This window comes from Sinocyclocheilus rhinocerous, unplaced genomic scaffold, assembly GCF_001515625.1.
Source record: "Sinocyclocheilus rhinocerous isolate Xijiao unplaced genomic scaffold, SAMN03320098_v1.1 scaffold2020, whole genome shotgun sequence".
Taxonomy (NCBI): domain Eukaryota; kingdom Metazoa; phylum Chordata; class Actinopteri; order Cypriniformes; family Cyprinidae; genus Sinocyclocheilus; species Sinocyclocheilus rhinocerous.
Genome location: NW_015661988.1, coordinates 253,831 through 269,069, shown reverse-complemented (window position 1 = coordinate 269,069; position 15,239 = coordinate 253,831). Strand labels below are relative to the sequence as shown.

At 36.4% G+C, this 15,239-nt stretch overlaps 1 protein-coding gene across 1 annotated transcript in view; it reads right to left on the bottom strand.

Annotated features, from left to right (window-relative positions):
* The window catches only part of LOC107727055 (ankyrin-3-like), a 117,407-nt gene that overhangs the window by 72,000 nt on the left and 30,168 nt on the right, over positions 1–15,239 (bottom strand). Inside the window, exons 2-7 of the mRNA XM_016536818.1 lie at positions 8,096–8,197; positions 7,536–7,634; positions 7,023–7,121; positions 3,801–3,899; positions 1,953–2,138; positions 1,501–1,524 (exon numbers count right to left, since the gene is read on the bottom strand). Coding sequence (XP_016392304.1) covers positions 1,501–1,524; positions 1,953–2,138; positions 3,801–3,899; positions 7,023–7,121; positions 7,536–7,634; positions 8,096–8,197 — 609 coding nt within the window. The remainder of the gene's footprint in view (positions 1–1,500; positions 1,525–1,952; positions 2,139–3,800; positions 3,900–7,022; positions 7,122–7,535; positions 7,635–8,095; positions 8,198–15,239) is intronic.

Sequence of the window (15,239 nt, the reverse complement as noted above, 5' to 3'; positions counted from 1 at the left end):
GTTCGGTACGGGGGTAATTGGTTACGTCGCAATGTTGGAAATATTTCTGTTTTAAACTATGAAGGCGAGCCAATGGATATCACACACAAGCAACGTGCAAACTTTGCGCAAGAGTTACGCCGGTGAACGTCTTAATCTCAATTCAATTCACTATATGCAGAAAGTGAAAGTAAAAACAGAATGACGGAGTTTCGCCATCTGACGCCGCATATTCTCTCAGAGACGTCAAGACTAATCTACTTCAACATATGCTGATAACGGTATATAGCTAACTATTTCTAATATTACATAGTGAAAAAAAATGAGAAGAAACATATTTCGCGTTAAACAGGTTGTTTTTGAAAGTCGGTGCTTGAAATAAAAGCTTTTTATTTCCTTGATTTTTATTGATGACTGAAGTTAATATTTTAATCATAGGCCTATACTTCATTGTATAGACCTGTTTTAAAATACCTTTTTTATTATTTGGTAATTATTGCTGGGTAAATTAATTGTAATTTTAATTTAATAATAAAAGTAACTTCATAATAATAATAATAGGCCTAATGAAAATAAGAATGTAACAGGCCTGCATTAATTGGAAATGCCAAATATCTTAATATTGCCAACAATTGATGTTTTTGACAATATCTCTGGCTATCATCGATACAAGATCATAGTCTTTCGATGCAACCCAACCCAGCACGGGGAGGTTATCGCGGGGCAGACAGCACGTTGCCTGTTACGCCGTTTGGGCTGCCTTGTTGAGTGCAGTGGCACTGAGAACATTATATTTCACACACTTTAAGCTGTTTTATTTTTCAAATGTAATAGGATTAGTCCAACTAATCGAATCGTTCGGTTTGTAATGAGTACCGAACCGAAAGCCTCATACCGAACAGTTCAATACGAATACGTTTATCGCTACACCCCTAATATATATATTTTTTGATCCTACAGTTTTATTAGATACTGTAAGTAATAGCATGTCTTTACTGGTCCATCGGCTAGACCAGAACCAAACCGGCATAAACTAGCTGGAACAGCACAGACTTTCCTACTGTTTACAACCTATTTATTGTTGTTGTTGGGGCAAAAACTATCGCAGTTTAATATAAAGAAACAACAAGCGGGCCACAGGTAGGTTAACCTCTTGAACAGGACTATCTGTGCGACCAACAGCAAATGTCAGACGAGTTTTGAAAATCATGATCTTGCAATTCCATTTGGGCCACTAGTGGCATAGAAATTACACAAACAAAAAAGACGGCCACATACACTATATTAAAGAAAATGCCCTGTTCTAAATAAGTAACTCTCTCAGCTGCAGACCTCGCCGGCTAAACCAGAGTGTTTCTTCTCCATGCTAGTCTTCCGCTGCCCGTTAGTAATAGAAGCGCCATTCCACTGAGACAAAAAAAGCAATGAGCTGGGGCAGGAGGGGAAGGGGAAGGGGCGGCAGCCACAGCAGCAGCGTGATGTGGGCACTTTGTGAGGTGTGTAGAATTTGTACATGTATACCTCTGTTGTTCTATTCACCATCATCTAGAAGAACCACCAGAACAGGAGGAGAAAGAATGGTCTAATTAATGTTCACAAAGTCACAATGGGAGCATCAAGCTGTACGGTGGCTACATTGTGAGGGAGAGCGACAAACCACACATCACACGACACCACAAGGGCTTAACTGGATGGTGCATCTACTAGTTGCCTATGGTTTAACTGTTTGGTAGTTGCTTTAAACTGGCTTGTGATTGAAGATGACACAATTGAGTTTTAAGTAAATTTACAATGAGCATCTCCCATCATGCACCATTGATTTACAGCCACCACAAAGTCTGTTTAGATGGATATTGTTTTACATTGTGTTAATTCCAAAACACAGTAATCATTTAATGGGTTTGAATGGAAAGCACCATCAAGTTCTAGTTGTAAACTAATGGAAAGATTTGACTGTATATCGATGGAGGTACCTTGGATTCGACATCTGCATTGTGGTCGTTCTGCAGGAGCAGCGCCGCTGCTTTAGTATCGTCCTTACGAGCGGCGATGTGCAGGGCAGGCAGTCGTACCTTCCCCTTGGTGTCGTTCTCCAGGAGCAAAGACACCACCTGATCATGACCCTGCTGAAGAGCTACGGCCAGAGGAGTAAAACCATCCTACAAACACACAACACAAGAATCCTTGAGTAGTCCAAAGAGATGTCAATCTTAAAGGTACACTACAGAATTCTCTTGCAGAGGAAGTGTTTATATCAGTTGTGATTCAGTATGCTCTTCTACAGGGGTGGGCAACTCTGGACCTCAAGATCCACTTTCCAGCAGAGTTTTGCTCCAACCCTAATCAAGCACATGTGAACAAGCTAGTCAATGTCTTCAGGATTACTTGAAAGCCACAGGCAGGTGAGTTTGGCCAGGGTTGGAGATAAACTCTGCAAGAAAATGGATCTTGAGGACCGGAGTTGCCCAGCCCTGCTCTTCAAAGTCAGGTGTGTCCAATCCTGCTGCTGGAGGGCAAGTGTCCTGCAGAATTTAGCTCCAATCCTTATCAACCATACCTGAACCACCTAATCAAGGTCTTCTGATTTACCAGAAACCTCCAAGCAAGTATGTTTGAGCAGGTTGGAGCTTAACTCTGCAGGACACTGACCCCCCAGGAGCAAGACTGGACACCCAGTTCTGATGGTTTGAAGTATACACAGTTTCCTGTGACCGCCATATTAGAGCAGATGTGATGAGCTATTTATCAAGATCATTGATAGAAAGAAGAAAATCCTAGAGCAAGGGTGTCCAATCCTGTTTCTGGAAGACAACTCTCCTGCAGAGTTCAACGCCAACACACCTGGAAGTTTCTAGTAATCCAGAAAACCTTCATAAGTTGGTTTAGGTGTGTTTAATTAGGGCTAGAGCTAAACTCTGCAGGAATTTGGTCCTCCAGGAGCAGGAATGGACACCGTCCTACAAGATGTATATCCAAAAAAGATGTCATCAGCAGTGCGGGTCCTCTCTCGAATGCAAAGTACGCAAGTTGTGTAGGGCCCCTGAACCACCAGGGTAGTTTGTAGTTTGTAGATGTTGATTAATATTCTATACCAGCATGGCTATAAGGAAGTTTAACTTTGTTGACAGTATTACAGTTTACATCATGTTCCTAACTACAATAACAACAGCATATTTTAAAAACTTGGTGGTGTAAGGAAGTAGTTCTACATACAAGTGTTTTAGGGATGAAAGCCTTAAAAATGTCTTAAGATGCGTGAACATACATATGTATAACCATTCATATCTTGAGAAAAACACAGAATATATAAATATATGATTGTATCAGCACACGTCCAGTAAATGACAGAATGTTTAATAAGAGCAACACAAATCTTTGATAATTCTCTGAGAGATCAGCTTGACATCAAAATGCAGTAATGCATGTGATATTTTTATGGTTGAAGTCTGAATTTCAAACAGACCTTTATTCTCACCAACAGAGATCATTAACATGCAAACAGCTCTTCAAACACGGATGCGTTCTCTGGTGCATAATCACTGTCTGAGAGACACAAGAACCTGGTACATTCTCAAGGACAGTGACGTCTGGCACCCTGCTCTGTCATGCACCCACACACCACACACACTTCAAGCCAGGCATTCAATACCCTCACTATGCAACTAGTGTCTGCCTGTTGCCTTGAAATGGACAGCAAGGTCACTAGGTAGTTCCTGTATGTATCATTGCTAGATTGACATCAAAGTATGCTGTTTCAGAGGGCTGCTGGGAATTGCAGTGAGGTAAGTGATGGATGGATTGGAAGAGAAAGTTATGCTCACCTCTGTGGCAATGCTCTGACTGGATCCGTTATCCAGGAGGAATTTGACGACATTCAGGTGGTTTTCCTGGGCAGCCATGTAGAGTGGTGTGAAGCCATTCTGTAGCAGGAACAAAAATCATATTCTCTTTCAGTTTATAAAGCAACAAAACAATCATATACATCCCATGCTTAACCATGACTCGAATGCAAGATTTGATCACAGCACTGACTCTGACATACAGTACAGTAGCCTTATCTGTGGGACCTTACTGCAGTGATGCTGATTTCTCTAACAAGTTTAACATCTTATTTGAAATACCTTCACACTTCAAATATGCAGTCATTAGAACAACTGGCTTCTTTTCAGTTCATGAGTGTGAAGTGAATTGGCCACACCCACAGGAAGTTGAATTGAAATGACAGGAAGAGGAAATGCAGACACACAGCAAAGAAATTAAAACACAATACACCGTTCATTTTGACTATTTGTTAATTTATAAATTCAATATTGTCAAAACAATTAGGCTAATGCAAAATGTCCACCGCATTGTTTTCAACTTTATAAATATAAATACTGAACTCAAAATTTGAGGCATTCTGGGAAATGAAGTGTTTTACCAGCATGGTCCACAAAATAGAAGTCAATTTATAAAATGTATACATGGTAGCTTAGTTAGCTTAGCTTAATCGCTTCAGTAGCAGACAATACATCTTAACATACATTTTCACTTAGCTAAATGATACTGAATGCATAATGTTTCAATTGTTAAATGCTTCATTTGTTGGTGATATTAAATGTGTAGTTAACCATAAGTTAGCTAAGATTAGTTAGCATAGTTATTAGCAGGCCTAGACAGAATCTGCTGACATTTCTCACAATGGAAAACTCAAATTCTGTGTTAATCTGTACAGCTTTCTGTAGAGTTATGCGAACGCCAATAAAGTCTGGGCCTGGGTTTCACACTAACATACAGCACCATAGCTTAAATGATTCAGCTAAAGTAGCTAGCTAGCTAATATTGATAAATGTGGAGTGTACATAGGATACATAATTTTTTTACACTACGGTACAAAAAGAATATCAAACATTTAACAATTTGCAATCAGCCTCCTCATTCACGAAGTGAGTGTCTCTATTTTAAGCACTGCAGTGTGAGAAAGTAGAACCAGGCTGCACTTGTGATAAGTTCTTGAGATAAAACATAGTCTGTCTCTAGTCTCCCATACACGTGTGTGTGTGTGTGTGTGTGTGTGTGTGTGTGTGTGTGTGTGTTTAATTTTGGACTCCCTTAGGATAATTTCGGTGACAAGGCAAAAACGCATGCACTACTATAACTATCGACCATACCAGCTCTCAAATCCCAACAGTTTCTCATCAAAATGGAGACATAAGTAGGTTATATTTAATGCAGCACTTCAGAGTATCAGAGTAATAGAGCTATCTTTTACGAGGACAAACTGAGAACTTAAGTATCAGAACTTTACTCAAAATCCATACTTCAACGCAACACTGGTGCAATTCACATTCTCTGTGGTGCTACAGTGGATATTAGCATGAACTGACTTTTATGGTTGGTCTTCTCTTTCAGATCAACCACTGTCATGACAGGGCAGTAGTTTGAAAAGAATCTTGCTGAAGAAGTTAGTTGTGTGTATAGTATAACTATGTATAAATAGCTACCTGAACAACAACACATCCAGTTCAATTAGCGGTGGACAGTAAAACTAACTAAAAGTAGCACTACCTTTGTTTTTCTGTGGTGCAACAAAGTATTTTTTTCTACTGTACATGCTGCTTTTCATAGCTATGTTTTTGCCCTTTTATTGTTGAGTTTTAATGCTGTGACCATAATCCTGGTTCAATAATTCAAAACTTCATTAGGCCTTTCATTAGGTCTTTTTGTCATAAATTATATAATCTGAACAAGTTACCATTTTAAACGAAGTCGCCCCCTTTCAAAGCTTTAATGTAGTTAGTTTAATTTTCAAACGTTTTATTTTTTGGTGATGTTAATTTTGTAGCTAACCATAAATTAGCTAAGATTAGCTAGCATAGTTATTAGCAGGCCCGGACAAAATCTGCTGTCATTTTTCAAAACTTCTACATTGATTTTGTTGGAAAATGTGCAATTTGTAGCTAACAAATGTTTTTAGTGTAGCTACAGTAAATTACTTTAAATTTTGAGTAGCTTTTAGTTTGTCAAGATACTGTACAATTTCAAACTAGCTTCACAAATGCTACAGGTTCCTCTGCAAAAAAAATTGAGACTTGTGTAGAGTGCATTTTTGGATTAATGGTGTGTTCAAGTTCTCCTGGGATAATCATATTTACAAGTTGGAAAGTATTTACAATGGAAATTGGAAAATTGGAAATTCGTATTTACATTTGGCCGGCTGAAGATTTTTAAACTGTACTTCTACAAATGTTGAATAAAAAAGTGCATCAATGTGTTTTGCTTTTTTGTTTATATTTAATTTATGAAGGTGCTGTCAATTTAATCATTATATGGACCCTTTTCACAACTGTGATGATACGTTTCAATGGTTATCCGCATCGTAAAACCATAATTAAAAAAAAAAAAACTTATGTACATTTATAACACTATACTTTGTATTATAGTACCTTTGCATCAAATGACAAAAAACTGGTTAACGCTAATGCGAGGGTGTTTCTAATACAGCATCTATGGGAGTGACGGTAAATTTGACATCGTTCTCTCTACTGACTGCCGTTATCAGTCAGTAATTTTTTCCCCTTTTTTGGAAAGTCATGAAAACACTATCATGGAGTTTTTCTTTTGCTATTTGAGCAAATGAGAATGCAAAAAATATATATCTGTGGTAGTCTCCCATTCACTGCAATAGAAGTTTACCCAACTATGACGACTTCTGCTGCTGAGAAACCCGGAAATGTGAAAAAGGTCCATATTCTATGGTAATTGTACATTACTACTGTATTTTGCACATGCTATTTAGTTTTATTCTAAATGGAAAAAAAAATATTTCATTAATAACATAAACATATTTACTACAGATGCTACATTTATTGCCATATTTTCTCACTGACATGACCACATCTCAGAAAATTGGGGTGTGAAGAAAGTTTCCCACCTGTAATTATGACTTTAAGTTGGAGTTCATGTGCGTTCAACTCGTAAAATGACTTGAACGCACTGTAAGAATGGAATCATGTTTTACAGTAAATTAAAAGCCACTCATCCTTGTCAAGTGCTGATTGTACCTGAGACTGGGTGTCGATATTCGCTCCATTATTTACAAGTTCCTTGACGACATCTGCCTGTCCAGCGAGCGATGCTATATGCAGAGCAGTGTTTCCTTTCTGGAATCAGAATAACATGAGAGAACAGTCTGACTCACAGTTACCCGATGTTTTTTCATAGTCTTTTGGAATGCTTCCTCGCTATTTCAGTCACTGTTCTGGTACATAAATTACACTTTGAAGAATTCACTTTTCATCAGAGTTTTCTAAAACCATTACTGAAATCTTCCTCTTGAAGATCCTCAGCATGAATGAGTAGATCCAGCCCTTGGTAGAGGCTCATAGTCAACCTGAACATCGGGCAACAGTGACTTTGAAGACTTGCTGATGCAGCAAAGTCATGTCTATGAAGTCATGCACTGCTGAGTAACACACTTGTCATCTTTAATTCATATGCTCAGTCGTCTGTACTAGTGCAAATAGTGCCTTAATAGTGGTGTGTTATAATATCTGATCTGGTGAAGTGGGTCTTACCTTTGTTGCAGCGTCCACAGTGGCACCAAGTTTAATAAGGTCAGCCACAACCTCCACATGGCCTTCTTTAGATGCTAGATGAAGAGCGTTCAACCCATTCTGCATCCAGAGAAACAGATGAATCATGACTGTTTATAAATACTATTTAGGACTACAATGAGGCATATCAGATGGAAAATGGTTCATGGTTAATCAAATCTAAATCAGAGCTACTCAACATTAGAAAGTCTCTTATGCTCACCAAGGCTGCATTTATTTAGTCAAAAATAGAGTAAAAACAGTAGCTTTGTGACATATTTTTACAATTTAAAATTGTAATAATATTTTTAATATATGCAGATTTGCTGCTCAATAAACATTTACCAATGCTAACAACAGCTGTGCTACTTAATATGTTTGTGGAAACCCTATTTCAGTATTCTTTAGAAATTTCAAGAGAAGAGCATTTATTTGAAATAGAAATCTTTTGTGACATTATAAATGTCTTTACTGTCTAGTTTGGGAGTATATACTGTAGTACAAATTTAAATGTTAATTTTACAAAAAGGAAGGTGTATGACCTGGTTGCAGATGTTGATGTCCACACCAGACTTTATATAATCGAGGGCTTTCTCGAGGTTTCCAGCTCGGGCTGCTCTGAGGTAACTGGCATTACTGTCAGTCTGAAAGAGAGAGAAATAACAATCAGATCTTCCAGAGATACCATGAGCTGATGTTTTCAATTATCATGAGGGAGAAGGAAGTCCTCAAAAAAGAACAGTTATCAAAATCCAATCTATAGCATAATCTGCATCTGCAAGCAAAACCCAAAAATAAAAATAAAAGTAAGAGACGAAGCATATTTTTGATGGATATGGCAACCACATAGCGACATACAGAGATTTCCGCTCAGACAAGCACCAAAAAAAAAATCTAACAATTTTGCCTATGCATCAAGTGCTTTGAGAAGTGAAGTGCAGCTCAGCTCGGTAAACAAACGGATTGTCAAGATTCCCACTGCCTCTGCTGTGTCTGATAATGAGCTAGCTGACATTTGTAATAACAGAAACACAAATAAACAGTAATTCTGTGGAGAACTGGCATTTGTTATGTAAAACAGGGCCTGAGAAAGAACTGCAAGGAAATGTCACAGCCCTATAAGAGTGGGATTCCAGAGGCATTCACACAGGAAGTGATCAGCATGAGGAGCAGTAATGGATGCTTTCATCCTGTCAGAGTAAAGATGTGTGTCACACACACGACTGAGCATACTTGAATTACATGAGTATCCTGGTCTTTTCCATCCTCCTCATCTTTTTTCCAACTGGAAACGAGGTTTTGCTGCTGAATACTGTATTTTCCAAAATACAAGTCATATTCTTTCAAATGTGCAGTGACTTATATTCCATAGCGATTTATGTAATGCATTTAACAACATGAATGAGAGCGGTACATGAGCTTTAGCTTTAACAGTTTAGCTTTAAATAAATTTGTTTGGGCTTGGAGTTTATAAGAAATGTTGTTTATAATGAATGTCACTATTTGTTTGTTTTATACTTATATTTTTACTTCCTGTTCTGTTCTAAATTTAGATGATTTGTTGTGGAGTGAGGAGTATTAAAATACATGTTTCTAGTGTTTGTAAAGGTTGGTTTTACCAGTATTTTACATTATTTATACATATAATAATAAAATGTGACATTTTTATACATATTTATACATGTAATAAACAACTTATTTATGTTTTTTCTCTCAACAATACAATTATATATATATATATATATATAATATACAGTATATTATATTTTTTCAAGTTTAAAATAATATATCTTTTTTTTTTTGCAGAGCAGTAATGAGAATTAGAGAGAAATTGTGCTTAAAATGTTATTCAAATAATGTCACAATAAATAAATAAATAAAAATTCTTTATCTGTATGTAAATTCATTTTCTTATCTATTTCCTTTAATTTTGGGGTGATATATGACCAGACATTTCTTGACAGTTTTTTTTTTTTTTTAAAGATTCTAAAGAAAACATGAAATAATTTTGTTTTAACATGTGTATGGTAGCCTATATCATGAAAAAAAAAATCAACAAAGCAATCCATGTCTGCTGTTCAGGTCCATCTTTATATTATAAACATGAAATGACATTCAAGCTCCTTGTATGTGATCATCCAGCCACATGCTAATTTCAGCTAGCTTCAATGTTAGCTGTAATGAAATAGCATTTAACAACAACAACAACTGTCCATCCTAGATCAAGTCCAGACATTCTTCTCATACATGCTTTAACGGTTTCATCTGTCAGTGCATTTCTATATTAACAGGTCTCAATGCATGAAACGCTAAAACATTTTTATTCTAAAAATATGAATGAGGTCAAACCTCAAATAATTCAACACAGGGCTAAGTGCAGTTCTGATACATGACATAAATAAGCATGCAATCCCTGTAGATCTGAGAATAAGGAGTGGTCTGGGTTAACAGTTCAGAGTCCAGATATTCACACACTGAAGGAGAGAGAGAGAGAGAGAGAGAGAGAGAGAGAGAGACAGAGGGTGTGTCTGCTGTTGCTGCAGTGCTGTAGTCCTGACACACCCTGACACACACATGAACACATGATGCTGTCTGCATCAAAATCCATTCACACACTGTCCTAACCCACCCCAGTTATCACATACTAGAACAGTGGTTCTCAATTCCAGTCCTCGCAACCCCCCGCTCTGCACATTTTGTATGTATCTCTTATCACTACAGACATTTGTTCTATTAGACCATAAGTGCCCTGAGAAGTGGACATTACAGGATATTCCGCCATGATTCCAAATTGTATTTATTTACAGAGGTATATTATGTCACACTTCACACTTCTTTTCGTCTGTGTGTGAAGACGCTGCAGACAGTGGGCATGAATGAATGTAAAGTAAAGTAAACCTCAACAGATTTCCCGTGCTCAGGGAATAGGGAGCAAAGAACACTGTGTAGCCACCATGTCATTCGGAACACAGTTCATGCATGGAGCTCTCTTCTAACGAGCTGGGTTATCTGAATCAGGTGTGTTAAATAAGAGAGACATGCAAAATATGCAGAGCGGTGGTACACAAAGACTGGAATTGAGAACCACTGCACTAGAACATCTATGATTTACATAACTAAAACTGGGAATCAATTTTCAAAACATTTTATACTGATATTCCAGATCTTGATTCTTTTATATTCTTCCAATTTAAAGTCTTCAAGCACAGTTTCCATACAGTTTGGTAGAGCATTGCGTTAGCAGCGCAAAAGGTCGTGGGTTCGATTCCCAGGGAACACACATACTGGTAAAAAATGTATAGCCTGAATGCACTGTAAGTCGCTTTGGATAAAAGCGTCTGCTAAATGCATAAATTATTATTAATTAATTAAATTATAAAGGCTAATCAAAAAAGGAAAACATTATAAAACATATAGTACACATGAAATAGTATGCCTGTTACAGTATGTCTGAATTTGCAGTATTCATGAAACAAATACTGTTTTTAATAGTCACAAAGTTTGTTCCTCATTAACTCTTTCTCTGCCACTGATGATACTTTCAATTATTTATCATAAAATGCTTTTCTGCCTTTGTCGAGTTATTCCGGAAATATGTATTTTCAGTGTTATATGGTAGGGGGCGCTGTTATGGATTTTCTGAAATAGCACAGCACTTCTGAACCCAAAAACATGTGAAGCAGAAAACTGAATTTTTGTCAGTCTTTGACAAAAATTAAATTTTTTCAGCTTTTTTTTTATTAAGAGAAAGGAAAAAATTTAATTGCATCATATGACCCCTTTAATGTAAATTACCAACATTCAAGTGTTGATAAAATAAGAACAAATGTGGCATTATTAAACTGTTGCTCGTCTATTTGAACATCATAGCAACCAATGGTGTGAGTTTGGGGCATGGCTATCTGTTAGTTTGACCAATAGCAGGTAAGGGAAATGTTCAAGAAATATGTTTGAAACAGTTATTTTTACAATTACGTTTGGTGGTGCTATTGGTGTAGAAACTATACACTTCACCTTTAAATAAATGATTGCGTAAATCTTTGGAGGCGGCATATGAAATGCACCCAAACAAACTACAAATGTGGTTGTAAATATTTCATTCGGGTTAATTAGTAATCATTTCATACTCCTTCAGTCTTTCACTTCTTCTAACAATATCAGTGCCTGGCTTCTGTCTAGATAGCATAGCATGTAGAAATGTCATCCTCTGTCTGTGTGATGTGGGCTCAACCTCTGCAGTGTGTGGGAGTTTCCTTTGAACATCTCTCTCTCTCTCTCTCTCTCTCTCTCTCTCTCTCTGTCTGCCTCCCTCTCTCCATCTCTCTCTCTCTATCACTAGGAAGCACACAGTGTGTTCTGGAAAGGCCTCAACAAAACCTGCATGAAGTCTTTTTCTTCATTACAAAGCAGGACTGTGCAATATAAATAGAATAATTGATATATTGTTTTCTGGCAATATAAAAGCGACATCAAACATTGCAATCATTTTAATGAGTTTTTTATTTAGCCATTAAGACACTTTTCAGACTAAATTACAGTTATGTTAGACTGTCCATTTCAATGATTCACTTCATAACTGACTCAATGCTTCATTTGCATCAGCACTCAGGAATGTTTATGGCATGTGCCATTTTTATGAATTAAAATGTTCACAATAAGATTCGATTTGTTAAAATGTGTTACTGCATTAGGTATCATGAACTAACAATGAACAACAATTCTTATTTATAACATGCTTTCAAGAATAATTCACAATAAGGCGTTAACATGCATAGGGTCGATTTTGAGCAGTTATTTTAGTATCACTGAGATACTACTATAGTTTTTTAAATATTTTTTTATTTATTCAAAAAAATTAATTTTTATTTTTATTTTAGTTAAAGTTTTTGCAATTTTTTAAAATTTCCGTTAAGTCAATATGTTTTTTAATACATTTTATTTAGTTTTTTTATTTAATTTTATTTAGTTTTAGCTTTAGTTAAACAATGAAATACTGCAAATACAACAAATAAATACTGATGTTATTTGTTAATTCATGTTCTTTCATAATACGTATAATCAGATATAAAAAAAAAAAAAAGAGTAATAAATGCTGAAAAATTATTGTCAAATGTCATAAAAAAATTGAAGCTATATTGCCTATAGCTAGACAAAACTGATTTATCTGACACTAGAAAATCTTCACAAGCTCGGCCACGGCTCATTGATTTAGCTGTGGGTGTCATGCAGCATTTTGTAGAGTATACGTAAAACTCAATACCAAATGATTTGTTCAATATCCTGGCAAGGAATGGCCATCACAGGCTCATGTATAGATTTAGAAAACAAGATTTTTCTTAGAAAGAACATGGAACTCGATCGATGTATCACTACAAAGAAGCCACCTTCATTTATAAAGGACCAAAAGGTGAAATGAACTTGAGAGGCTAAAACACAGTGAAGCGAAATCTGTCCTGCCACTGTGGTTGACAGACAGCTCAGATCATCAGAGTGAGGCTATGTCCCGTCCCGCAGCCCAGCGCTGAATGGATACGGGCTTTAACAGGGCTGATCATCAGCCAGCACTAGCAGAAGCATTACAGGAACACACACGCTAACACACTCCCAATATGAGGCCAGTTACAGCCAGTTAGAAGAGCTCATACACAGACCTCTGATGCTAATTTGCCAGTGTTATGATGTTCCTGCACAATTTGTTTAATGTATTTTAACTGGTGTTAAACTTAAGTCAAGCAGCACTATTACTTTTGTGGGAAGACCCAATCTGATTAAGAATTACAAGGCAAATAAAAAGTTAAAATGAGACATATGCATATGCAAATCATTTCAAATCATGCATTTAGAAAATATATGAGGTGAATTTGCATTTCATGTCGAATTTATTTGAAACTGTGTGTATTAGTATACATAGATAGATAGATAGATAGATAGATAGATAGATAGGGGTATATTTGTAGCAATAGCCAAAAAAACATGATATGGGTCAAAATTATTGATTTTTCTTTTATGCCAAAAATCATTAGGATATTAAGTAAAGATCATGTTCCATAAAGATATTTTGTAAATGTCCTACTGTAAATATATAAAAACTTAATTTTTGATTAGTAATATGCATTGCTAAGAACTTCATTTGGACAACTTTAAAGGTGATTTTCTCAATTTGTTTGATTTTTTTTTTGCACCCTCAGATTCCAGATTTTCAAATAGTTGTATCTCGGCCAAATATTGTCCTATCCTAACAAACCATACATCAATGGAAAGCTTATTTATTCAGCTTGTATAAATCTCAATTTCGAAAAATTGACCCTTATGACTGGTTTTGTTGTCCAGGGTCACATTTATAGATCCAGACAAAAAAAAATGAGTGTTGTGTCATTGCCCCAGGGACCAAAATATCAAAGATTTTAGGGGTGAGATCTTTTGATTTGGACAACCAGAATCCCCTGCATCCCCTGTCTATAATTATTAATGCAAGTCCACACAAGTAAAGCAATGAAACCTTTGAGAACTTGTCTTTATGTGAAATGTATTGAGATTATATAAAATGTTGATGTTGCCGCTCTTTGGGAACATCTTGTTCTTTGAAATGTTTAGATTACTCTGGATTCATGCAAATCAGTATGTAAGACAAGTACAAGCCATGATCTGTACAGTATCTAGATGCCTACTTCAACCATATGACAAGCAAATCATGTAACACAATTTTTGGAAATTATGCAGTCATCCAGTCAGAAACGTTCCCTTTGCAGCAACAAAAGAGTCGGATGAGCACATCCACTGATTCTTCACACACACACACACATGTTGTTGTTTGTCTTTATAATGGGAGTTGTCTGCAGGGAGGCGAGTGAGTGCAGTATTTTAAGCTATAGAGAAAAGCTGTGAATTGACACTGCACACACACTATCGCAGCGTGCTCAGATAACAGCGCATGCATGAACAGAGCTGAGTGTGTGATGTATCTGTCCTCATTCCTCACGCTCTTCAGTGTGGAGTGCAGATAGAACAGGACTGCAGAATGAAACAGCGTCCCGCGTCACGCTTTCTGATGATAGCGTTAGCACATTCAAATCTCACCAAGCATGGAGAATGAAAACAAAGGTGTAGGTGTTCACATCCCTATGGCCAAACAGAATCAGACCATCTTTTCTTTTAAAAGGGATTTATCCTTATTTATATTATACTGCATATTAGATTGATTTCTGAAGGATCATGTGACACTGAAGACTAATGGCAATCACAAGAATGCATTTCTACAACGTGCTATAGGTTTGAAGCCAAATTTTGACCCCACTACTTGATCGGGACGTGGAAGCTAGAGGTTTTTCCCTCAAGAGTGTCTACATGTATTTAAGTGGTTATGTATCTTTCAAATTAGGTCTTGCGATATGGACAAAAAAAAACCTATCGCGATTTCTTTGATCAATTACCAATATTTGATTATTGTGAGGTTATTGGCAATAGGGTAAATGACATACAAGAGTTGCCATAATAAAGAAAAATATATATATTTTTAAGTGTTTAGAAATTAACTATTTGTAATCCAATTGATTTCATATGGTTAAAAAAAAAGTTTACATGTAATGACTCTAAATATGTCATGTGGTGTAACCATTAAGTAAAATAGCCCATTTTATTTTCAAAAAATGCTCAAATTCACTTTTCAAGGTAAAAAGTTTTTTTTTT